Raw genomic sequence first — 26,086 nt, 5'->3', positions numbered from 1 at the left:
GTGGGTTCCCTGTCACAGGAAGTGTGTGAACAGGAGAGGGTACCACAGCATTCAGATGCCAAGAAGGAACACAGTCCTACTGGAGCTTAGAGGGAGATGGCGGGGGCGGGAGGGGTGGTGGAGACCTGGGGGAAAGCTTCTAAGGAGATGAGGCAGAAACTGGGTCTATGAGGCCAGGAAGGAACAGAGAAGCTGGGCTGGGGGCAAGGGCCAGGTCCCAGAGTAACAGTCTGAGCAAAGGCAGAGGTATGCAAGGGCCTGACAGCTGGAGCTGGGGAGGCAGGGAGAGAGGAGGTAAGGAAGGTCGACAGAGTGTGAGTTGCACTGAAAGGTTCCACCCCAAGGAACTCCCTCCCTCACTCCCCTAATCCTAGGAGGTTATTGGGCTTTTCAGAGGGAAAAAGCTGGTCTTGATTCATCCTTGTGGCCCCAGAGACCCGTCTGGGGAATGTCAATGGATGCTGGTCAAATGATGGCAAGAGGGAGACTCTTTGTAGTGTTTATTAAACCAAGGTGTTGGGTGGGGCTGCTGGGGGAGGACAGAGCTCTCATTGTCCTGTGGGCGTCTCTAAGGGACCGGCCCCATGGATGCCTGCATGGCGATGTATGGCTGGCTTCTACCCAAGGCCTCCTCTCCCAGCTCATCCCCAGGACGCAATGTTACAAAAGTGAACATATGCAATGTCTTCTTTCTTTTACAAATGACATATTTCCAATCCCCTGCCAGCAGGGACCTGGATTGGGGGGGGGGGGGGGGTGTGGTGGTGGTAAGTGACAGTCCATTAAAAAGGCAACAACTTTTATAAAACTGATACTAAGGAAAGAGCCCAGGGCTGGGAAGCTGAGATGCCACCCTGGTGGGGAAGCATAAACATGGGTGGGGGATACCCTGCCTCCTTGGCTGCATTCGCAGTAGGATGAGCTGGGCTGTCGGGCACAAGGCCAGTAGGGGCTGACTGCAGGAGGCCCCTCGGAGCTGGTGGGGCTCCAGGACGGCATCAACTCCTGGGGAACCAGCTAGAGGCAGGACCTCAGGGGTCAAGGAGCGCATTTCCATTCTGGACGCTGGGGGACGCCTCCTGAGTGGGAAACTGGCAGGGCTGGGACTGGCACCCCTGAGGCTTCCAGGGGCTCTGGGGTGAACTGACTTAGCCTGAGCCACAGCTAGTTACCAGGCCCAGAGTGCCAGCCTCAAGGCCCTGGCCTGCCCTCCTGGGGATGACAGGGAAAGGGTACAAATGGGAGGATGTGAGTCTTGGAAGCAAGGGGGAGCCCAGGAAGGGGAGAGGGAGGGCATGATTTAGAGAAAAGTGCAACCAGGCCCTTTGGGCAGGCATGTGGGACACTGAGGTCACTCATGCTTCTGCCACTGTAAGACCTCTGAACACCGTTTTTCCTTCTCTAGGCCTCAGTTTCCCCATCTGTCACATGAGGAAGTGGGCTTGATGCTTTTCTCCCATCCTTTCTACAACTGAAGTCCTATACAGAATTCTAGGGGAAGAAAAAAGAATGAGGTAGGCCTCACGTGGCCAGAACAAAGAGAGATTTATGTCACAGAAGAAACCCATGTCCGAGTAGCTGGACCTCCCTCCCGCCTCCCTCCTGTCACAGGGTCAGGTTGGTCCAGGCCTCAGGGAAGGCACTTTGGGGACAAGTGGGGAAGGACAGCAGGGGACTGCTGTCTGGTTTGGCATCGAAGACCCTTGGCTTACGGTCTGGGGAGCAACATAGACAAAGGCGCAAGACTTTGCTCCTGGGTGTGGGTCCCAGGTTCAAAGCCTCTCTTTCAATGATGCTGCCACACAGGAATGGAGAGTCCCTGTGGGCATTGGCACATTAAAATATAAATTACCCAGGACCTGAGGAAACCCAGGGCACAGTCTGTTACACGGCCCCGGGCCGCACTGTTCGTCACAAGGTATTGGAGCCCCTGGCGGCTAACTCCTGGATGTCTATGCAGTGCAGGGCCACCTTGGGGGTGAAGCCAGGCTGCCGTGGGTAGGTGCCCTCCCGCACCAGGCGCCGGCACTGCACGCCCTGGCCCACGCTGATGCTCTGCAGTGCGGGGAGGTGGACGAGCAGCTTCTCGGGCAGGGGCACCAGGCCCGTGCCCGACAGGTCCAGCTCCTGCAGGGAGCCCAGGCCCGAGAACACCTCAGGTCCCGCCCACTGGAGCCTGGGGTTGCTGGACAAGTCCAGGACCTGCAGGCCCTGCAGCTCGTGGAAGCCATGGGGCGCCAGCTGGGGGAGACCCTGCAGGCTGCCCAGCGACAGGTGAGTGAGGCCCGCCAGCCCCTCAAAGGCGCCGGGGCCGATGGCTGCCAGCGGGTTCCCGTCCAGGCTCAGGTAGCGCAGGGGCAGGCCCCGGAGGTCGGGCACGGCGCGGAGCCGGTTCCAGGCCAGGTTGAGGCTCTGAATGGTGGGCGCCGGCCAGCCAGTCCTCGAGGAATGGGGCAGCAGGCGGTGGAGGAGGTTGTGGGAGAGGTCCACGTGCAGCGCCCTGCCCTGGCTGTGGGTGGCGAAGGCGGACACGGAGACCTCGCGGAGCCGGTTGTGGCTCAGGTTCACGTCGCTCAGGGGCGAGCTGGTGAAGCTCTCGGCGGGCAGGGCGGCCAGGCCGTTGTGGCTGAGGTCGAGCGACTCCAGGTAGCGGAGGCGGGAGAAGGCCGTGGGCGAGAGGCTGGTGAGCAGGTTGTGGCTGAGATCCAGGCCGGAGAGCGTGGTGTAGCCCGGCCCTGCCAACACGGACTCGTTCACTGTCTCCAGCCGATTTGAGGACAGGTCCAGGTGGGCTGTGTCCAGGGGAATGGGCACGGGCACGATGTGGGGGCCCAGGCCGCTGCAGTCCACCCGTGTCAGACTGAAGCTGTCAAAGAGGCCGAAGGTCTCCACCTCGCACTGGCACCCGGGGAAGCAGGGCCGGGTGGTCTGGGCCCTGCTCGTGGCCAGCAGCAGCAGCAGCAGCAGGGGCCACGGCATGGTGGGGCTAGAAAGAGAGCCACAGGTGAGGGGTGGCAGTGGGTACCCCGTTCCAGCAGTTTCCCAGGTAGCATTAGTGGTAAAGAACCCGCCTGCCAATGCAGGAGACGTAAGAGATGCAGGTTCGATCCCTGGGTGGGGAATCCCCTGGAGAAGGGAATGGCAACCAACTCCACTATTCTTGCCTGGAGAATCCCATGGACAGAGGAGCCTGGAGGGTTACAGTCCAAAGGGTCACAAGGAGTTGAACACAACTGAACCGACTAAGCATGCACGCACGCATGCACCCCATTCCAGATGGTTCTTGCCCACCCTGGAAGACACCGACCAACGTGTGTAGGCACAGCTGAAAATTGCCACCTGTCCGTCAGTGCCCCTAGAGGCTTTCCCTGAATACCCCTTCCTCAAATTATTTCTAGTCCCTGTTCCTCTCTGGCCTCAGTCTCCCCATCTGTATGATATGGTGAGTTAGGCTAGATGGCTGGGTTTTAAACTAGAAGTATGTGAACCCTTTCTTGAATAAGATTGGCAGGTGACAGTGGGCCTGTTCTGGTTGACGTAAAGTGGGGAGCCTGAGTCTGCCATGTCTGTTCACTGTCCTGCCGTGGGATGTGAAGGAACCCAGCTGGAAACGCACTGGACAAGATGTGTCTGTCTTTGGCTGGCCTCTCCAGCTTGGAGGACCTAGGCTCCATGGGCTGGTCTCCCCCCAGGTGCTACTGGGGAGGGGTCCCAGCTTAGAGGTCTGGGTGCTCCCCTCACCTCTGCTGAGCACGTGCTATGGGCTCGGTGCTGGGCTAGCTGGCACCCTGCACGGTCTCACTCAACCCTCACAGCCACAGAAGCTGCATGGCAGCGATCTTGTCAGCACTTCACGAAGAGGGAACTGAGACTTAGGTTCAGAAAGCCATGCACGGCCACACGTGAGTGGAGCGGAACTGAACGGCGCTCAGAGGGACATGGCTCACTATCGTGGTTTGACACTGGCTGAGCTGTGCCTGAGACCCCTGCTCCGGCTTCCCAGACCGAGGCCTCTCCTGCAAGGGGGGCCTGCAGCGGCTGTCCCCTCCTCACTCCTTTTGTGGGTAACGAAGGCTGGGTCCACAGGCATAAGTCCTCTTCCCTGGCCTGGCCTCTAGGGGCAGGATCCTTCATTCCAACCGAGGACCCTGCGTCTAGACTTCTAGATGGGCCCTGGGGACCACTCTGCCGAGTCCCTTCCCCTTGCCCGCCTTGACCCCCAAGCTGTTAGAGTGATTACACTTTTCTGGCCCTTCCTTTAACCCACAGCAGGCAGCTGGGCTGTGTCCCCATTATACAGATAAATAAATAGAGGCTCAGAGACAAAAAGGGTTTTACCCAAAACCCGTACGTAAAAAGCAGGGCAGGATTAGAACCCAGGCCTGCTCAGTCCTAATTCTACTTTCCTCTGCTGCCTCCAGGACTGGCAGGAGAGATGCGATCCAAGAGAGGCTCTTCCCACTGACAGGGGCTACAGTGCAAGCCACTGCCCCTCCCCTGGCTTCAGTCCCTCCCTGGATAACTAACAGCAGCTGCCATTGATGCCAAGCACTACCTGTACACTCTCACCTTCCACACTCATCCCCACACACATCTGGAGCTCCCTGGAGGATGAGAGAGGGGGCTGAGCAGTGAAAGAAAGCTTCTAACTGGACAGTCTGTGGTCACCCTCTCCCCCTAGAAGAGCAGTTACTCAGCCCGGAGATAGAAGACACGAGACCTCACGCCAGCAGATCCTTCAGCTGGAGTGGCTCAGCTCCCCGCTCTGCACCCCTGCCCCATCGTCCCCCCACCTTCCTCCCCCTGGCCTTTAGGGAGGGGTGGACTGGAGGGGAGGGTGGATAGAGGGGAGCAGCGGGATCGCATTACCAGTTCCACATGAAACTTTAAAGGGGCAGCCACTTGATCTGCACTTGGGCTCTTCTCCCCGGTCTCCCTCTGCAGGCCCCTCCTCTCCCACCCCTTTCTTTTGTAGAGCCCAATTTGAGGATTAAACCCAGCCCAGGTGCATCCTGGGCTCAGTCCCAGTTGAGGCTGGACAGAGTGTTCCAATGTCTGGAACCAAAGGAAAATATTAAGTTGCTTCACACCCCTTTTTGTTGCCCGGGGTGAGCTTCTCACAGCAGGAGTTCATTACTACCTAGGGCCTCACCTTCCCTGCTAAGCTGATCTGCTCATACCCACCCCTTCCTGGGGTTTAAACAAACACCAAAAGCACACAAAACGGCCTAAGATTACCCTTCGTTCCCAGAGGTGATTATACAATGTGCCTCTCAAGTGCCAAACAGCCCCTCATGAGCTCCTGCTTATGTAACTCAGCTCAGCGCTCCCCTTCCCTCCCCCCGACGGGGGGCCTCTCCAGCCCTCGACTTTGTCCTCTGTACCACAAGGCAGTAATTCCTGCCTGCCTCATACATACTGATGCAAGTCACACACAGCGCATGCAAACTGTGAAGCGCCGTGCACGTGTGCTGGGTGGTCATCACTGGCCCTCAGAGGAGCAGGAGTCTGGATGGAGACCCGCCCGGAACACTGCTCATGATGCTCCCAGGACACCCCAGACAAGGTCCCTGCTCAGCCCTGCACTGTGGACACCTCCCCGTGGGCCCCTGTGCTGGGCCAGGCCGGGACATTGAGCGGAAAGTGCTGACAGTGACCGAGCCTGTCCTAAGTGCCAGTCACATGTCCCCTTACGCCATCCTCGGTCACTCCAGGAGGTCATCAGTCTTATGTCCAGGTTACAGTGGAGGAAACTGAGGATGGCAAAGGAAGGTGCCAGAGGCCAGCACGCGAACTCAGGCCTTTGTCACCTCGTAACTGGCTAGGTTCAGGTGGAACATGCACTTCTGTGTTGCTGGGAAAAGAAGAGCTAAGCGTCCAGGGTCCCAGGGCCAGACTCCAGCTACTGTCGGCTGCTGTGACCGTCAGTGCCCAGCTTCCTAACACTCAGTGGCTCTTGGGTGTTTCTGAGGTCACAGCAGAGCCCAGAGGTCTCTCAGGGTTGTCCCAGGTGGCTGGGAGAAGAAAAAAAGGAGAAATCTCTGGAAGGTTTCTCAACTTTGGAGCCAGAAGGGGGCAAAGGTAGAGATGTGGGCTAGTGGTCTTTGAGGGTTGGTGCCCCTGCTCTGCTCAGAGGCCATGTCCCCTTTTGGGTAACACAAGGAGGGGTGCATTCGTGTGAGTGACTCAGATGCTGGGGCCTGGCTTCGCTGCTTGGAGCAAAAGGCCCAGCAGCCAAAGGCGGGGCAGAAGTTTCCCAGGAGGAAACTAAGGGAAGATAAGGAAAACCCCTACCAAGGGCACAGCCCTTGATATTTTCCAAAAGACCTTTGCTTATTTGAGCTTGTGAGGGCTACAGAGCAGGGCGTGCAATCCCTTGCTTTCTAGATGAGGACGCTGAGGTCTCTCATCTTGTCTCTGGGTCCCCAGTGAGGTGATGGCAGCTGATGCTCAGGCTCTGATCTTCTGACTCCAGGCCCAGCGCTTCCCAGTCCCCTCAAGATGCCTGTGGAACTCTCCTAAGGATCTTATGGAGTCAATAAAAATAGTGCTCAGAAGAGTCTGCAACCTCATGTAGGAGGGGGCTGATGCCATAATGCTAAGGATCATGAGGGTAAATTGCATGCTAAGAAAATTATACATTAAAAAAAACCCAACCTAAATCATAATTTTAGAAAGTCTAGAAGAAAATCTGTCAACCTGGTAATGGTCTTCCTTTAGATGGCAGAACTTTGGGTTTCACCATGTCTTAATCTCCTTTTCCCCCTCTTATTTCCTCTCTTATAAAACGGACTGAGTAATGAAGACTCATAGGACTGTCTCATGGCCATCTCTTTCTCTGACCTTGGCTAGCCACAATCTCCAAGCCTCAGTCTCCTCATCTGTCAAATACAGGTGTTAACAGCCATCTCACAGGCCTGTCATGAGGATGAAACACACTGGCGGGGGGAAGGCACCTAAGCATGTTTCCCCGCACAGGGGGCGGGTACAGTGGGGCCTCCCCTGCCCTCCTCCAGACAGGGAGTGGGTGGGGTGGGGATTTCTCTCCCTCTAGCAGACACTATCAAACATGACAAAGGTATATTACTGCCCTCCAGGAAAGCAGTTCTTCCTGGGAAGCCAAGCTATGCTGTTTCTCAACAGGGCTGCTGGGTCTGGGAAGGGATGACTAATGTGAGTTCCTCTTCACAGAAACCGCTAGCCTCAGCTCCACGGAGAGGATAGGCCTGCACACAGTGAGAAGACTCTCGACATCAACGTGCAGTGTGAACTGAGCAAGTCACTTGACCTCTCTGGACCAGTTCCTTCAGCTGTGAATCTGGGATACTAATGATGGTTCCATCAGCCTCAGAGAAGACAGCTGTGAAGGTGAGACTCAGAAGACCAACATCCCTATAGAGAAATGAGGCCCCAAGGGGGTGGAAGCCATATAATTGAAAGACTGTGCCTTTTCATTCCACTTCTACCCGTATCCACAGCAGACACAATTAATCAACCACAGCACTAAATTGCTGCGGGCAAACCAGTCTGTTAGGCCCTGGGAGGTGCATGCTGGGGTCAGGGCAGGAGATCCCAGGGCCTCTGTCCCCATGAGGCTTACAAACCAGCAATGGGGACAGGAGACCAACTTATATCAAGATCACTAGCACCTGACTTAGATCCAAGAGACCAGGACTCTCTCTAGTCCCAGCCCTGCTACTAACTGTGTGAACTTCAGAGTTCTCTTTCTTTCTTGGAGCTAGAACTGACTCTGCCTCCTTCCTTTTCTCAAGACCCTGTGATCTACGCTCGGGAGAAAGGCAAAGGCAAGTATTCACCATGGAAGGCCAAGAGAGGATACTTCACTTACTCTCCAAACCCCAACCTGCAGATCAAAGTCATTCTACTGATCAGCCAAGGTTACAGAACATAAGGGCAGCCGGACAAAGGCTTAGTAACAGTACCCACCCTCAATCTGGGGGATACGGCATGAGGTTCGCTGGGCAGGGGCCATGAGCGATTCCTTGTTAGGTCCATCCAAACTCTAAGGAAAGCTACAGAGTCAGTGGTGGGACCCTAAGAAGGCCCCCAGGCAAGTCTAGGAGAGCCTCTCAACAGCTTTGGCTAGATCATGCCCCTTCTTGGAAACCTCCTGACTTCTGCTTTACCTACAGAAACCAAGTTCTCTCTGGCACACAGGTATCTGCACCTCTGTGCAGATCTGCCCCCATGGTCCTCCCTCCTTTGGTTGAAAGTCCCATCTTGATTTGAACCTATGGTTTTGGCCTCAGAACAAGTCTCAGCCTTAGCGCACACTTCCCCAAACTCAAGAGGATTCCAGGGCTGGAAGAGCTGGAAGGCCCCTCCGAGATCACGGGTAACTGAGGCCCAGAGAGGGACAGTGATGGCAAGGAAACGGCATGGCAGGGCCTGGGACCTGGGTTTGGATGCTCCCCACTAGTGCCAGGACAGCCGCGTCCCCAGGCCTGCCCCAGCCCTGCCAGCGGAACAAAGCCCGTTCTGTCCACTCAGGCCCCTGGGCCACTCCCCCCCTTGCCTGGCTTCCCGGGGCCTCTCGCTCCGTACTGTCAACACACCTTCAGACACACACTAGGTAAATTCTCTGCCTTTATTGACCTGCCCGTTTCCTGACTTGAAGTGTGAGCATCAAGGGGCGGTGACCCTGCCTTCTTCACCTGTTTGTCCCTTCCCCTACCTGGGGCCGGAGCCAGGCCTGGCAGGCATGGCAACCTTGCTGGATGAATGGAGGGCCCAGAAATTAAGAGTCAACCGCGGGACACAGACCTAGCTGTGAATTCAGCTCTGTACCTACTGGCCTCAGGCACGTCTCAACCTTGCTGAGGCTCAGTGTCCTCAACACGGGTGACAACACAGGGTTGGTGGAAGCGTTAGGGGACAGCGAGTGAAACATTTGGTGCAACTGCTGAGAGGGTAACAGGCAGGAAGGCCAGGGGTCTCCAAATGGAGGAAATAGGCTGCAAGTGTCAGACATTTTTATCTCTCTTAAGTGGCAGGTGGAAACAAACTAGTAATATTTTTTTCATTCTCTATACAAATTTAAAAGGAGGTTTCTCTTAAAATACTGTGTTGCCATAATGACACCTGGTTTCACTTGAAGTTAACCATTCTCAAAACTTGACATTTTTCTTATGGAAAAATGCATTTTTCTTATGGAAATGTTTGTCTTAAGCTATGTTAATGTCCTATGCATTTACCCCAGACTCTGTCTTCAAGTGGTTCCGCCTAATGGCTCAGAATCTACTTGACAAACCAGTATGTTATACTCAGATATTGTCCCCCTAATCTATGTAAACAAAACTATTTATATGGTAATCTGCCCTTCCACAAGATTCAAGTCAATCGTTTTATGGCCCTGGCCCCGGATGAATGTCTGGTGCCAAGATTATCCCAAAATGCATCTTATGGATGAGGGGCCTGGTGCCATTCTGAGTTTTAAGACATTCCTTTCTTTTCATTAACAGACTGCTAGTGACTATATAACATCCAGCTGAAGACTAGCAGGGGGGTACTCTTTCTGCCCCCTTCTGATGCCTATGTCAGAAGCTTTCTCTATCTCTTATACTTTAATAAAACTTTATTACACAAAAGCTCTGAGCGATCCAGCCTCGTCTCTTGCCCGGGATTGAATTCTTCTCCTCTGGAGGCCAAGAATCCCGGCGTCTTTTCGTTCAGCAACAACCTTTCACTGCTACAAGCTGAGTGCTGAATGCATAGTAGACAAGGACGGTGATGATTTATTAAGCTTTCTGAAGGCCATGACCATGTTACTTGTTGTTCTTTTCCTCCCCACCCAGCTACCCTAGAGAGGTGCCAGGCACCTGGCGGGTCTTTGACTACTTGTGCTAACAGCCTCTGGTCACCGTGCTGGTGTCTGCTGGCAAGGCCCCCATCTCCTTTCTCCTCTGAGGCCTCTCTGGGGCTAGGGTTCCAGCTCGTGTCCTCCTGGTCCTAGTCACCTGCACTCCAGCATCTCTGGCCCACAGATTTGCCAGCTCCTCACCACGTCTTCAAGGGGGAGCCCCTGGTGAAGGGCTGAGCTGGGCAGGGGGCCGAGCACCCACCCAAGATGGGTTTTGTCCCCACTGGCTGCTCAGTGCTGAGTCACGTCCCACCCTGCTTACATTCATCGTGAGCTCACGCAAGCTGACGCCATTGAAATCCCCAGGTGGAAATTCCATCAGTGTCCTGGCCCTCAACCACGTAAGTCAGTTTTGGGAACGCAAGGCAAAAAGAATGTCTAGGGCCAAACTCCCGGAGCCTTGAGGGTTGGCTCTCCCAACAGAGGCACTAATGCCACACATCTGTGCAAACACATCAGCTCGCCATGCACTTCCACAGCAGTGGCTCGTTTCTGCCTCCCCACCACCCTTGACCATGGGGACTACTGTCCCTGTTCTGCAAGACAAGACTGACATTGAGTGGGGCAGAACAGGAACTGGTCTCAAACCAAATCCAATGCTCCTTATACAGCTGTGCCTCAACTTACAAATAGACACATGTGGATCATGCTGGACTATAATTACATTTACCTATCAGTGCTCCTGTGGGCAGGCATGGGGTTAGATTCACTTTTTGGTCTTGGAAGCTGATTGCTAGGCCTGGCACAGAGCAGGTATTATATGAAGATATACCAGGCACTTAGAATAATGCCGCCTCACCAAATGACAACTCTCAGTCTTTCCACTGCCTCCTCAACTCTCATCTGCTCAGTCACCCTACAAGATCAGCAGGTTGGATGGCATGGTATCTATGGTACACCTGCCTAGAGACCCAGAGAGGTTCGGTGATCTGCCCAGAGTCACAGAGCCAGTGAGGTCAGAGGCTGGACTCAGGGTCCAGGTGTTCTGACACCCGGTGCCTACGCTCCTCCATGACGTCATCCCTGGAGGATAATCTACAGAGAAATGGACAAGGCTCCCAATACTATTTTCTCCATTCTGAAGCTTGGCAAGTTCCCTTTGGTCTGAGGCATGTGTAGACACACGGGCAGGCAGTATGGGGCAGAAGTGGCTTTTGCAGTCAGGCGCACTGGGCTCCACCCCACCGAACCTCACCTGCTAGGAGGCCTGTGTGTGTCTTCATCTGCAACCTGCTGAGAAGCCTGGTGCTGTTCCCACAAGGTCACCGATGATTATGAGGTAAAGGGAAGGCTCAGCTCTGGGCCTGGCACACACTGGTGCTCATTGCATGTGGGTTCCTGCCCCACCCCCTGACCGGCGGGTGATTTCAGAGACCAGGTAAGAAAAAGGAGCAGTGACACCAACAGATCTGAAAGCAAGGTAGGGGCAGAGGATAGAGGAGACTTCAACATGGATTCTTCCTGGATTCTCAGTGCACGCTGCAGGGCCTCACTCAGGCTACAAGTCCTCTGCCAGCGAGCTGATAAGGGAGTGTGGAAGTATCACAGAGGCTGAAGGAGGCTGAAGCAGCTGTGTCACCGGTGACAGAATGAGAACAGGTGAGACTCAGCAGCTACCCCTGGGTGGGTGGCTGTCTTCCCCTCCCTCTCCCCTTGGCCTTGCCCAGGTCAGGTTCAAGAGGCCTCCTGGCCAGGACTGCTACAACAGCCTCATTCCTGGCCCTCTGCCTCCAACTGCCGGCCTTGCTGGGCACCAGCGTGCCATCTAGACAGACCAGGACCGCATCACTGCTCCTGCTTTAAAACCTCTCCTGCCAAGACAGCTTGCCCGTCCAGGGGCCTGTCTTTCTCCTTGGGCCCCACATCTTTGCACAGGCTGTCCCCTTCAGTGAAGACGACAGAGAAACCCTTTTCTTTGTCCTCCATGCAAATTCTCACTCATTTGATTCAAAAGTCACCTCCTCTGTGAGGTCTTCCCAGTCTAACTCGCCCTTCATCCAGTAAAGGTCACTCTTCTACTGGGCCACCCCTGTCAAGGTTCAACACACTTTGTGATGTGTGGCCATCTCCAAATCTGACGGTCCAGCTCCTCTCCTGCGTGGACCTGGCCATGTGAAGTGGATAAGCCAGATGGGAGAAATGTCCTGGGCAAAAAGCTTCCCTCTGCTAGGAGAGGGTACCAGTTGGTCCAAGCTTGCAGGTTACTTAGGGCTTTTGCCAGGTGGTGAACTAAGGTTTAGGACCCATAGTAGATACTGGCTCTGCCTTGTACTGTTAGCAGTTCAACAGATGTCTGCACAATGTAATACAGGCCACAAACCTCTTCTCATTTTATTAGCACAGGTAGTTTGTCATCCTATTTAACATCCGTAACAGTCAGTGAGACCAGAATTACCATCCTCATTTGAAAGATGAGGAGACTGAGAATCAGAGAGATAGAGTCACTTGCCCAAGGTCACAGAACTAGGAAGCAATGAAGTGAGTGAAAATCTCCTTCTGACTCTAAAAGGCTGGAGCACTCAAGCCTCCAGACTGGCTTCCCAGGCTCCAGCGCCACCCACGAGCCAGAGGACTCTTTCTTAGAATTACCAACCCCACCCTATCATGCCAGCTTAAAAAACCCTCCAGCAGCTCTCCACTGCCTAGACCTCCGCTCCTAGATCTGGCATTCTTATCTGTGGCCCCTGTAGTCCCTCCCAGCCTCAGGTTGAATTCCATCCCTTCCTCCCCAATCTTGCATCTGGCAGTCCACAATGCTGACCATCCCTGTGCTGTTTCAGCACACACGAGTCATGCAGTGCAGTTCCCTGGGGGGGGGGGGGACACTTTCTGCCTCCTTCCCCAGTGTATTCCCCCCACTTCCCCATTTTGCTGCTTTTCAGCCTTCCTGACTCTTCCAGGGACTCCAGGAAGGCCTTAATCTCTAAGTAACTTCACAGCCATCTCCCCCCTCCCTCTTCAAAAGAGTAAATTAGTGCCAAGTCAGAAGGGAAGTGTTAAATATCAAAGTATCTCCAGGTTCTAGGGTCTCAACCAGTCAGCCACAATAGGAAGGCAAGAAAGAGGCTATCAGCAACCCCTTTTCCAGCAGGGAAACTGAGGCTCAAAGAGGGAAAGGAAAGTGCCCACAGTTGCTTCCTTCCAAGGTGAGTGGCTTGCACTCACGCTTCACATCTGCAGGACCTAGCAAAATTCTAGGTTAAAGACTGGCAAGGGGTGGGGGAGGGAGGGGGATTGTTGGGTTTATCTTTGCCACCCAGGATCAAAAAGCAGGCTCCCGGCAGTCTGAGCCCTCCCTCTCAGATCAGACCTGAACTCTGCAAGTCTGGACTTATCGAAGGGTAGAGTAGGCAGGGAGGATCAGAAGCTCCTGAGTCACCTCCTCTGCCAGGCAAGTGTGGGTGGGCATTGCACTCTGGCCGTCCCTGGCTGCGCTGCTTATCCCCACCGCAGGCTCTGCCCTGCGAGGGAGTTCTCACCCCATCCAGGACAGGGTGACTGCGGCTCAGAGAGGTTAAGCAACTTGCCTAGTGCCATACTGTGGGCCAGTGGATGTCCCATTCGAAACTAGAGCGTGCACGGTTCCTACTGCCAGCAGCCCAGCTGGAGGTCCCGGGAACCGTCATCACCTTCTCACCTTTGGGATTGGAGGGTTCAACCCCCTCACCCCAGGGGCGGGATGCAAACCGAGTGCGGATCTCAAAGCCAAGGAGCGGGAGAAGGGGGTTGGGGGGCCCCAGGGGCTGGCCTCTCCGCCAAACAGACAAGTTTCTCTCGGTCACATATACTCTCTCCGAGAAGCGTGGGGCGGGCCACACCAAGTGCCCGTTCCTCTCCTCTCTTCAGCCCCCAAGTAGGGGGCCAGGATCCGCTGCTTACCTCTCTTCTCCCAGCCGCTTCGCCTGGGGTCCGGCACGCTCTGCCCAGCCTTGGCTCGGGTCAGTCTTCAGGCGCTGCCGATCCCCCCACCCACCCATCCTATTCCATCCCCTCTCGGCTCTAAAGACCCCTGAGGTGAAGGAAGGAAGGAATGCCAGCGCCCTCCTGCCCCCCGGCCCGGGATGCAGCTGGGAGGAGGAAGGCGGAGAAAAGTTTGAAGCGAAGTCGGCCCGGGTGGACTGCAGGGGAGCGAGGAGTTGGGGCGGTGTCTGGCTCTCTGCGCGCACAGACTCCGCGGACACCCAACCCAGACACGTCGACAGGCACAGACCACGTACGCGGACACAACGATGCGCCCACCCACACCCACAACCAAACGCGGGCCCCCATCCCGGGTCCTTGCCCCCTTCCCCAAATCACGGACACACAAAGGCACGGGCAGATGCATGTCCCCGGACCAAATTCACAAAGACCCACAAACGCACGTGTCCGCACAAAGACCCCAGAGGCGCCGGCCGACGCCCACGGCCCCGGGTCAGAGCCTTTGTCTCCTGGAAGCCCCCCTTCAAGGTCCGGGCTCCTCACTCTGGCCGAGCCCCGGGCGTCAGGCGGCCGCTGCCGACGCCCTGGGTCCGGGAAAAGTTGAGGGGCCCCGGCCCCGCCCCTGCTTCCAGCGCGGCTCGCCCGCCGGATGGAGCGGCGAGGCTGGGGTAGGGGCCTCCGGTCTTTCGCCCGCAGCGCGAACTCCCGCTCTGCCCGGGTATCCTCACCCACCTGGAAGCCTGCACCGCAGCCGCCTCGGCACGCTCACCCAGGCGGCCCGGCGGCGGGCCCTCCGGCCGGCGCTTTTCTCGGCTCGGCGTGGCCCGCCCCCCGGCCCCCGCCCGCCGTAGGGCGCTCCCCCGCCCGCCCGGCGCCCAGTGGCGGCTAGGGCCGGCAGCCCGCGACTTAGGGAGTGTCGCTAAAGTGCTGGCCTTTCCCGGCGCGCTCCCCACTCCGCGCCCCCGCCCGCCGGCAAAGCCCGTGCCTAGGCCGGGTTCCACCCTAGGGAGCGTCTCAAAAGTGCGCATGTAGCTCCCGCCCACTCTAGCAGGCGTTGCTCCTAGCTTTCTGCATCCCCGGGTCCCTGCCCGCTTCCCCGGAGCGCCTGAGCCTTCTTAGCAGATGGCCGCTTGGTCGGGAACATCTGGAGGTCGCTGGAGTGTGTGTGTGTGTGTGTGTGTGTGTGTGTGTGTGTGTGTGTGTGTGTGTGTGTGTGTTTGTGTGTGTGTGTGTGTGTGGTGTGTGTGTGTGTGTGGAGAGAGAGAGAGAGAGAGTGTGTGTGTGTGTGTGTGGGGTGTGTGTGTGTGTGTGTGTGTGTGGAGAGAGAGAGAGAGAGTGTGTGTGTGTGTGTGTGTGTGTGGTGTGTGTGTGTGTGTGTGTGTGTGTAGAGAGAGAGAGATGTTTTGTTAAGAAAGAGATTGGGTGGTGAGGGTTCCCTCTTCTCGAGTTCATTCCCCCGCCCTCCGGCCCCCGGTTCCCTAGTTTTTTAAAATGGGTGAAAGAGGTGAGAATCTGAAGCAGGGAAAGACTGGCTGAAAGACGAATCGACAGAGAGACAGTCAGGCTTAGGCAGAAAAGCTGGCAAGAGAGGAGAGAGAGAGAGGGAAACAGAATTTTTTTTTTTTCCTTTTTTCTTTTCCTGGAGGGAACCATCGACTTCTGGTTAGATTTCTAAGAAGACAAACTGGGAGCAGTTTAAATCTATTCCTCCCTCTGCAGCCCATCCTCTCTCACCCTTCCTTATGGTAAAAAGTGCAGAAAAGCATCCAAGAAACCTTTTCCACTTGGGAGTTGGGGGAAAGAAATTGCCTGTTGGATGCATTCCCTACAAGGAGTGTATGTGTGTTTGGTTGGGGGGCTTGAATTTGTGTCTCCCTGCACACCCAGACACTCTGGGGTTGAAGGAGGTGTTAGTTCTCAGGCACCCCAGAAGTATGTGGCCTGGGGACTGAGGGAGGTTTTGGCCTTGAACCCTGGATCTCCCAGGAGCTTTCCTGCTGTGTAGAGATTGGGCAGTGTTCCCTTTACAGTAGCCTAGACTTGCACACCCAGTCTTATTGTTCCTTTTATTACTTTTTTTTTTTAATTAAAAAAAAAATTTGCTTGGGCTTCTGAGTCTGTGTCTGCTTGTCTGCCTGGGGAAGGAGAGAGACAAGTAAGGAGATGGGGAGGGATGAGTAGAGGCCACTACCCCAGGCCTCAGGGCAGCGAAAACAAATCCGCTTCCCAGAGAACAAAGTGCTCTTGCAGGTCCTCACTGGCACTCGTCTGTGTGGTTGCATGGTGGTGGCAGCGACTCTGCTCCCCTGGGATGGCGAGGCCTGGGGGCCCTGGCAGCTAGGGAGGTGCAAGGAGAAGGCTGGGAGCCTAGTCCTACCAGTCTGGGACAGGGAAAGCTCCCCTCCCTCCTTTCTACCTCTCATTGTCCCCCCCTCATTAGAATCCCAGCTTCTAGAACTGGGAGGCCACCAGCTCAGACGTCTCATCACACTGTCTTTGAAATTGTACCATAGTCCTCTTTGCACCGTCTCCTCACAGTCCTACTTAATAAGGACGCTGTTGTCATTCAACTGTGCATCCCCTAGTGGTTCTCTGTGCATCCTGGGCCCTCAAGAAGGGTCAGAGACCTTCCCACTCCTTCTTCTGGGCCTGGAGGTGGGAGAGACCTGCCAGTTCGTGCCTGGTGTAGGCCCCCAGCTTGGACACGGTTCAGGTTCCAGCCCTGGCACTTAACAAGCTCTGGGTTATTTTAGGGAAGTTACCTAACCTCTCTGAATTTCTGCAGCTGTAATAGAGCTGTTGTGAGGAGTAAACAGTAACTTAGTAAGGCTTTAGTCTGGCTGATAGGAAGTGCCATTGTGGGTTGTTTTTACCGTTATTATCAAACCAGGTTGTCTCTGATCAGGGATGGTGTGTGTAGTCTGGAAAGCTGAGCTGACTTGGGAGGGGAGAAGCCAGGGGAATGGTCACCTGACCCTCTGCTCATCTAGCCCACCTGCTGGCCATCTCCTGCCCTCCCATGGGGGAGGGAGCCATCTTTCAAAGGACCCCTCCCCCTCAACCTTTGCCCTGTGCTGGAGAAATTGCATCCTGCCCTCCCTTAATGTGGAGTTCTGGGGTGAGGCTCAGGCTCAGCATTTGACAATGGAGATAAACACTAACTCTAACTCCCACTGCCCTTTGTCTGCAGGCTCTAACCACAGAGGCTGGAGGCTCTACGCCCCTCCAAAGGGCCTCTCACTTGACAGAAGCATAACAAACCACCTTCACACCTTGGCGGTAGGCTGGCGGCAGTTTCAGTGTACTGTTAATTCATCATTTCCCTTGCTTGATCTTTTCTCAGTGGGAGGTGGCCTCTGGAGACTTTGGATTGGGCATCTCCATCAACCCTCCCCCCCTCCCCCCACAATGGTCCTTTGGCCTCCAGGCTCCTCCTCCTGTCTGCTGTTCATGCTGCAGTAAAAATGACCTTTTGAAACTGCAAATCTGCAAAATGGATCAGGACGCTCGCCCCCTTAAAACCTTTCAATGGCAAAAGTCAAACTCCTTGGCTTCAGATTCAAGGCCCATGTAATATGCTCCCCTGGATGCTCGCTTTTCACTTCTGGTTGCTCCCCTTTTATACATCCCAAGCTCCAGTCCTCTAAGTCACATGGAACTAGAGGGAGAGAGGGAAGGGAAGGAAGGGCCTCTGAATTCTTCAAATCTCTGTCCAAATTTCCCTCACCCAGAAACCCAATGCCTGGTGAATTTGGTCCCTCCTTCTATTATGTTGCTACACCCTTTGCACATATGCACTATCACTTTCCCCATTCTCTTCCCCTTCTTGTGCTCACATTGTTGCCAAAATCTTGATCCCCTGTCACCCAGTGCTGAATTAAAAAAGTGTGGAGACAGTTTGGGAGAAATAGAGAGATGGCTTCATCTTTGCCTGGCAAAGGGGAGTACACAGCAGGCTAGTGCCTCAAGAACTGTGCCCTGCTTCTGTGGGGAACAGGGAGAGATTTTACATCCTCACGAAAGTCTTGTATATAATTTTTTTTCTGCAAGTTTACAGCCAAAAGCTGGCATCAGGTAGCTCAACCCCCTGTTCTGGTGTCCCTGAAGTTACTGACTGTGAGCTTCTTCCTTTGGAGGTGCAGAATCCTACAAGGGAGTGTAGGGGGAGAAGAATGCAAGCTGTAGAGTATAATTTATAGGGAGTCAAAGAGTAATTAGTTTTTGTTAGTAGTAACAGCTCAAGAAGAACCAAGACTGTTTAACTCTTGCAGTTCTGTTTGGCTGGTATGTACGAAAGGCTGTTCACTCATTACTGTTTTTGCTGCAACAGTTTTGGCTGGTATCCCACGCCAGGGACTATGCTGGATACTTTTGCAGTTATTACATCATTTAATTCCTGTAACAGCCACCCTAGATTGATAGTCATGAGGCCCAGAGAGGGTAAGAGATCTGTCTTGGGTTACACAGTATGTTTTCTGCAGAGCTGGAACAATATTTAGGACTCTAGTGTTCTTTCTACTACCTTACAATCAACACAAGAAGCAGAATGTGGTGTGGTAGAGAGGCCTTGGCACCTAAGAGTCCCAGGTGGAAATCATTGCTCTGTCCCCGGCTACCTATTGACCTTGGGCTAGTCACTCTTTCCCCCTGAGAATCAGATTCCTAACCTGTAAGATGAGAATAAATAAGAAACCATACCTCACAGGAACTAAAGTGCCTCTTGATGAGGGTGAAAGAGTAGAGTGAAAAAGCTGGCTTAAAACTCAACATTCAGAAAGCAAAGATCATGGCATCTGGTCCCATCACTTCATGGCAAATAGATCTGGAAACAATGGAAACAGTGACACTTTATTTTCTTAGGCTCCAAAATGACTGCAGCCATGAAATTAAAAGGCTTGCTCCTTAGAAGAAAATTTGACAAACCTAGACAGCGTATTAAAAAGCAGAGACATTACTTTGCCAACAAAGTCAAAACTATGGTTTTTCTAGTAGTCATGTATGGATGTGAGAGTTGGACCATAAAGAAGGCTGAGCACTGAAGAATTGATGCTTTTGAACTGCGGTGTTGGAGAAGACTCTTGAGAGTCCCTTGGACTGCAAGGAGATCAAACCAGTTAATCCTAAAGGAAATCCACCCTGAATATTCACTGGAAGGACTGATGCTAAAGTTGAAGCTTTGATACTTCGGCCACCTGATGCAAAGAGCCAACTCATTAGAAAAGACTCTATGCTGGGAAAGATTCTAGGCAGGAGGAGAAAGGGATGACAAAGGATGAGATGGTTGGATGGTATCACTGACTCAATGGACATGAGTTTGAGCAATCTCCAGGAGATGGAGAAGCACAGGAAAGCCTGGCGTGCTGCAGTCCATGGGGTCACAAAGAGTCAGACACGACTGAGTGACTGAACAACAACCTTACAGGGATATGGAGAGGATCAAATATGTCGTAAGTTGTCGGGTTTTGTGTACTTTTCCTGACCAGACATACTTCAACTGGGGGTGTTGGCTGAGGATCTCTTTTCTCTCAGAGCTCTCCAGATTAGAGATCAAAGGCCCCATTAGCCCCTTTGGCTCCCTTGCTTATTTCCCACATTTTGAGAATGCCAAAAGGTCTTTCTTTTTTTCTCACTTATCAAAGCTGTCAAGCCCCGACCAGAAAAACCATCCACACCCAATATATTTCCATGAAGCTCCAGTGCCCATGCTTAATCGCTCAGTTGTGTCTGACGCTTTGCAACCCCATGGACTGCAGCACACCAGGCTCCTCTGTCCTGGGGATATTCCAGGCAAGAATACTGGAGTGAGTTGCCATTTTCTTCTCCAGGGGATCTTCCCAACCTAGGGATCAAACCCAGGTCTCCCACGTTGCAGGCAGATTCTTTACCAACTAAGCCACCAGAGAAGCCCATGAAGCTCCAGGATCTCTGGCTATTCTTCTTGCTGTGTTTTCTTCTTTCCAGTTGTCAGAAAGGTAACAGAGCATCAAGACCTTGTGAGGAAATAATGGAAAAGAAGAGCTGGAAGAAAAATAATGTCAGTTCAACCTCCTGATTCCGTAGCTCTGGGTTAGCCTGTCGTAGGTTGTTTTTTTTTTTTAATTAATTCATTCATTTATTTTCAATTTTTGGCTGCACTGGGTCTTTGATGAGATGCGGGGGCTTTCTTTAGTTGCAGAGAGCAAGGGCTACTCTTCCTTGCGGTGTGCTGGCTTCTCATGGTGGCTTCTCTTGTTGCAGAGCGCGGGCTGTAGAGTACGAGGGCTTCAGTAGTTGAGGCATGTGGGGTCTGGGGCACCAGCTCAGTACTTGGGGTGCACGGGCTTAGTTGCCTTGTGGCATGTGGGATCTTCCCAGAGCAGGGACTCAAACCTGTGTCCCCTGCATTGATAGGCGATTCTTGACCACGGGACCACCAGGGAAGTTCCATACGTTGTGTTTTATAAAAGCGCCTATGGTGGTTCAGTAGAGGGATTGGGGGACATGGCCGAGTGCCTTAGGGTTTATAATGTCTTTCCACAGATAGTCTCATTTGGAAACCTCTCAGAAAAAATTTTGAGTAGTCTCTTATCACCTCCATCTTACAGATACGGAAATTGAGACTCCGAAGTGACTCATCCAGGGTCACACAGATAGAACCTACAAGTGGCTCTTTAAAACAACTCCAGCTGTTCCTCTGTGGGGCCAGATTCGGTGCCTGGGTTTTGCTGGTGTTCAGCAGTCACTCTATGGCGAACATTCCTCCCCTCCTGCCAAATCAGATGCTTCCCTAAATATTTCTCTCCCACTCTCCCACCTCCATACTTTGTCCCCTGCCTGGAATGACTTTCTCAGCCTATCTACCAGCTGCAGTCCTCGCTAGCTTCCAAGCTCTGCTGCCACCTCCACAAAGACATTTCCATTTCCCACAGTTTCTTTCCTTTGAGCCTGGAAGCACTTGGTTTGTGCCTCTGTGCAGCCCCCCTCTCTAGCCCTGCCTCCTGCTGCGACTTGATGCCCTAGCATCTTTAGCTGTTGGGGTTCCCTGCATTCTGTCAATTCCTTGCCACCTCCGTGTCTTTGCCCCACCTTTGGAAGTGCCCCTTGCCCTATCCCTGTCTCCTTCTTATCATCCAAAATTCATCTCAGGTTATCACTTCCTCCAGGAAGCCTCCCCTGATCTTCCCAACCTTTGACTATACCATTGGAGGCCCTTCCTCTGTGCTTCCACGTTATAGTGAGGATACCTCTGTTGTGAACAAGACTGTTCATTTATTCATTAATTCATTCATTCTAGCAAGGCACAGATTTTGGAGCCAAACTGCTTAGGTATGCATCCCAGCTTCAGACTGGGCAAATTCTTAAAACTTCTCTCTGCCTTATTTTTCTTATCTGTAAAATAGTCCCTAGCTCAAAGGTCATTGCAAACATTAAGTGAATTAATCTGTGTAGATTAGTGACTGACTCTGGTGAGCATTGGATGACTGTGGGTAACTAATATTATGATTTATTAATTCATAAGAAAAACACATGTAAAACTGGACAAGGAAACTGAGGCAGGAGCCTGATTGCATGGCCTAGGAGAACACAGTGGTATAGGAAGCTTGGCAGGAAGCTTGGATTTTTCTCACACTGCAGAGAAAAAAATGGGAGGTGGCTTTGACCTTGAGTGAGTGAAGAGAGGGGACACAGTAGAGAAGGAGGCTCCCTCAGCTGGAGCCTTGGGTCTCTGGTTAATCCTCTGGGCAAGGAGACCATGGCTTGCAAAGAGCAGACGGCTATCGGTCAAGTCTGCCAAGTCCTCAGCTCCAAAGTTCTGTTTGGTGGTGGTGGTGGTAGCAGGTCAGGAACAAATTGTTCCCTGAGTTGCTGCCGGAGGTGGTCTCCTGCCAAGAGGCTGGGTCCACACCTTAGGTGCTGCCCTTTTGTACCTTAGCTTCCAGGCTTCTTCTGACCCCAGAACCTTGGCCCCCATCCCTGTATCCAGGAGCTAAGTGGACCTGACTGTTCCAACAGAGTGCGATGCATCTGCCACCATGGAGCCAGCAAGGCAGCTGGAGGGCCCTTGGGGATCAGATATCAGGCTTCGTACCCTATCACCTCTGTCATCGTACAGGCGAGAGACTGAGGTCCAGAGAGGCAGAGTGACTTGTCCCAGGTCACAGAGCCAATGAATAGCAAGGCTACTAGACTCCCAGTTAAGAGTTCTTTTAACCTCTCTGCATTTTCACTGTAACTGCATGCTTCCTCTTCTCCCAGACCATCCTTCCATTCATCTCTCTTAATGTCTTTACTTTCCATCCATCCATCCATCCATCATCCGTCTAACAAATCTTCACCTCTTGAACCTCTGATACATGTCAGATCTGGTGCTGGGCTCCAGTTTGAGCTTACAGTTGAAGCTTACAGTTACAGTTGGAGCTTACAGTTGGAGTGGGTCCCAAAGACATGTCTGAGGTCCTAAAGAGTTTTGGATGTCCTGATAGAAACCTGTGCAGAGCATTCAGAACAGAGAGGGGCCAGGCTCTAGTCGGAACAATGAGGAAACGTGTCACTAGGGAGGTGATGCTTGAGAGAACCCTGCTGGGCTTAGAGAGATCAGGAATATGGGATTAGGGAGCAAGTTAAGGGCATTTCCCCCTGTGGGAGCAAAGGCCAGAGGGAAGAGTATAGAACAATAAGTGGTTCAGTACTGCTGGGCTACAGCACCTGAGGGGGTCCAGCCAGGGACAGTCCTGAGAGAAGGGGAGCAAGTCGCAGGGCATGGGGCCCTATGGGTTAGCCGAGGTGACAGTCCTCGGGGCCAAAGCTTCCAGAGACCTTCCGCCCCTCCCCATCCCCCACTAGTCATTCCCCTCTTCCCCGTTCCCTCCTCTGGCCCTGTCTCTCTCTCTTTCTAGCCTGTCAGTCCTTATCAATCACCTGGGCCCTCCCCACCTTTCCCCTTTGTCCAGTTTTCCTGATAAGAAACAGACGGTCTCCTACCACCACGCTCTGCAGGCAAAGAACCCCTGACCGGAGGTCAGGACACGGGATTCCAGGCCTGGCTTTGTCACCAGCTCACCGGGCAAGAACAGCTTGTTAACAACAACCTATTTGCCGGGCCATTTCCTGCTGATAGTCTTGGCTGACTGTTGTCTCCTTGACCCCCTTGCCACAGCGCCCTCTACAGGGCAAGAGGACTCATCTATACCTCCGGACAGCAGCCTTCCTGGCTAGTCTAGTCCTTGAGGGCCAGTGAACTCTGGGCAACTTGTTATCAGGCTTGTGTTACATAATTACATTATTGCGTGCAAAGGATTGTGTGCTCAATTTATTACCATCTGTCCCAGGACAAACAGAGCTGCAGAATTCTACCCCCCACAGAAACTGACTCTCAGAAAACCTTAGCATCTTTCTAATCCATAAGCAAACAAGTTCTTTGAGGAGGCTGTCAGATTTTTCTTTCTTTTCCTTTTCTTCTTTTCCTATCCTTTCTTTCCTCTCTCCCTCCCTCCCTTCCTTCTTTTCTGTGTATCTATTAACTAAAAAGAAAACCTGGAGAAGGAAATGGCAACCCACTCCACTACTCTTGCCTGGAAAATTCCATGGACAGAGGAGCCTTGTAGGCTACAGTCCATAGGGTCGCGAAGAGTCGGACAGGACTGAGCAACTTCACTTCACTTTTCACTTCATTGATAAAATCAGTTTCACAAAACAATACTTATCCTTACCACAGATGGTACACTATGATATTTTCTTTTCCCTTCTATTCTGTTCCATTAGGAATAATGATGGTAACCGCAACCCTGTAAATTGATTTCACATCCCACTAACCGGTTACAATGGGAAATTGGAGAAGATTACTTACATGTTCAAACAAAATAAGCCAAAAGAACAAAAGAATACTTCCTGCAGCCTAGTCACTGCTCTTTCTCCCCAAAACTGTTCCCTGATACATTCACTTAGAAGTATATTTACTGAGCACTTATTGAGCTCCTTGCTTGGCATTAAACTTCTTGAATGATAGCCTGGATCTATTGTTTTCACTTTCCCACCTCCCATTCATCCCTTCTAGAAAATCATAAACTGCCCTTTGCTACTGCTAAGCTGCTGACAATGGCTCACCAAACCTCAACACCTGACATTTGTCACAGATGACACTGTTTCTCCTTGGCTTCCCTCTTGGTCTCCTTTGCTGGCTCTTCTTTGGTCCTCAGTCCAGACATAACTGTTTCCCAGTCTCTGCCCTGCAACCCCTGTTCCTCTCACTCTGTGCTCAGTTCCTGGGGCCGCTCACCCAACCCCTGCCCCGTGCCTTCAGCTGCTCCCCGATGCTGAGGCATGTGTATCTGTATCTCTTGCCAGCACCTCTGATATCAGCCTTTGTCAGACCTCTCTGGCCACCCGCTTGTTTGTTGGCTCCACTTGGGAGTTCCATGGGCCTTGCACTCCATTTGCCTGAATCAAAGATTTAGCTTTCACTCAAACTTGCCCCTCCGAGTCCTCATCTTAGGGAAAGGTGTCACCACCCACTCAGCTGTATAAACCAGGAAGCTGTGACTCCTCCAAGGCGCCTCCTGTCTCTTCCTCCTCCCCACAGTCGGTACATGCCCAAGCCTCTCAAGTCTATCCGCTTCTCTGTTTGCATCACCTGATCCTGGTCCAGATGATGGCCTTTCTTGCCTGGACTGTGGAGACACTTCGAGGTCTCCCTGCCTGCATATCTTCACCCCCAGACCAAGCTCTTTGGAGCAGTAAGAGGGTTTCTTTTAAAATGCAATACTGATCTTGTCTCTATCTGGTTTAAAATCTTCCCATGACTATTGCTTCTAGTGTGAAGTTGTAATTGTCTAGCATGATATAAAGAATCCTGTGTAATCTGACCCCAGCTTACCTCTTCTGCCTCACATTTCTCTTGTGTCTTCGTGTTCCAGACATAGCAACCGCCTTTGGTTCCTTGGACAAGGTGCCCCTACCCTTGTTCCAAACTTTGCACCTCCTGTTCTCTTGAACTAGAACTCTGGTTAATGTGCACCTCTGTCTCCATGTGCAGCTTAGCTGGGCAACTCCTCAGGAGGCCTTCTCTGACCTGCTCTAAGTGGGTCTGCAGTATCCTCTGCCTCTTCCATCATGGTTCTCACCTCACAGTGTCATAAGGGGCTCATGCTTCTCCTCTCTGCCTCCAGATGGTAAGCCCTGTGGTATAGGGGCTCCGCTGTGTTGGTTGCTATATCTCCAGCACATCACAGACACTCCATAAGAATTTGTAAAAGAATGCGTTTTTAGACTATAAACGAATGTTGGATACATAACAGAACCACCACAGTGTTAGGGACAGTAACCAACATTTGGAACAGAGACTGTTACAGAGTCAGAGGATGTTGGAATCATGGACATACAGTGATTGGGCTTATAGTATACAGATTTGTGGAACCAAAGGATATTCAGTTCCACCACTTCCCAGCTGCCATATCAAACAAGTTGATGAAGCCCTTTCTCTGATTTTTGGTTTCATTTTTTATAAAGTGCTGATAAGAGTCCCCGCCTGTCCAGTCTGCGGGTTGTAAGCAGTGAAACCATGAACGTGACTATGAATGTGCATATATTGCTCCCTCTGATCTGATTGAGTTTCTTTGCAACCAAACAGCTGTCCTGGGATTTTCACAGGGAGACCTGGTTGGATTATTTTACTTAAACTATCTGTGCTTTGGGGCTTATTTTCCTGGGGACTCAGGACAACCCTTGCCCTTGACTGGCATGCATCAGCACCCAGAGTTAGGCCCTGGGGGAGAAGACAAACATCCTTCAGGAGCAATTCTCTATAATCAAGTCAGGCTGAACTGCCTTCGAAATCTGGATCTCACAGATGGGGAAACTGAAGCTCAGAGAGGGTGGGAACTTGTCCAGGGTCACACAGCATGTTAGGGCAGAGCCACAACTAGAATCTACTCCTTTGGGCTCTGAGTCATCAGGGAGCCTCCTTCTTAAATTCCCAGTCTCTCTAGTTCTAGACTATCTGGAGGCATTCACTTTGGTCTAGAACAATAGGAACCATGCTTAGGGTTTCTGCAGATGGCAGTGTTCCAGGTTCATTCTTCAGATGGTTCCAGACCATTACATTCTGGGTCTGTCAGCTGAGCAGAGAGTTCTGGTTAATTATTCCTTCCGTGACTACAGTAAGGTCATGTGCACAAAATGGTTCTCATACCCCTGTGTGAAATGAAGAGACGGAAAGGGGCATTTAGTTTAGGCTCTAGGCTCAGGGCACACATCCGTTACATCATCTTGCCTCTGTCGTTTGAATGAGGAAACTGAGGCTCAGAGAGT

The 26,086-nt window shown here is 52.7% G+C and overlaps 1 protein-coding gene across 4 annotated transcripts; it reads right to left on the bottom strand.

The window, feature by feature from the left end:
- Positions 1-485: 485 nt before the first annotated feature.
- Positions 486-24,677, bottom strand: TSKU (tsukushi, small leucine rich proteoglycan). Of its 4 annotated transcripts, none has more exons than XM_043908043.1 (2): positions 24,654-24,677; positions 486-2,986 (listed from the first exon to the last, which is right to left on the bottom strand). In XM_043908043.1, the coding sequence occupies exon 2, from the start codon at positions 2,977-2,979 to the stop codon at positions 1,912-1,914; it is 1,068 nt and encodes a 355-aa protein (XP_043763978.1). In that variant the 5' UTR covers positions 2,980-2,986; positions 24,654-24,677; the 3' UTR covers positions 486-1,911. The 4 variants fall into 4 exon arrangements, with proteins under 4 accessions (XP_043763978.1, XP_043763961.1, XP_043763969.1 ...); XM_043908026.1 differs by lacking the exon at positions 24,654-24,677 and adding an exon at positions 14,534-14,690; XM_043908034.1 differs by lacking the exon at positions 24,654-24,677 and adding an exon at positions 13,760-14,441.
- Positions 24,678-26,086: the final 1,409 nt, after the last annotated feature.

This window comes from Cervus elaphus, chromosome 1 (genome assembly GCF_910594005.1).
Source record: "Cervus elaphus chromosome 1, mCerEla1.1, whole genome shotgun sequence".
NCBI classification, from domain to species: domain Eukaryota; kingdom Metazoa; phylum Chordata; class Mammalia; order Artiodactyla; family Cervidae; genus Cervus; species Cervus elaphus.
This window is presented reverse-complemented; position numbering and strand designations above follow the sequence as displayed.

What these genes read in the sequence shown, in the direction of transcription:
- TSKU (XM_043908034.1), bottom strand. Translation starts at nt 13,857, where the DNA reads ATGGGTGGGTGGGGGGATCGGCAGCGCCTGAAGACTGACCCGAGCCAA. An exon ending in AAGCGGCTGGGAGAAGAGAG is followed by an intron (nt 2,987 to 13,759) that starts GTAAGCAGCGGA and finishes CTCTCTTTCTAG; the next exon opens with CCCCACCATGCCGTGGCCCC.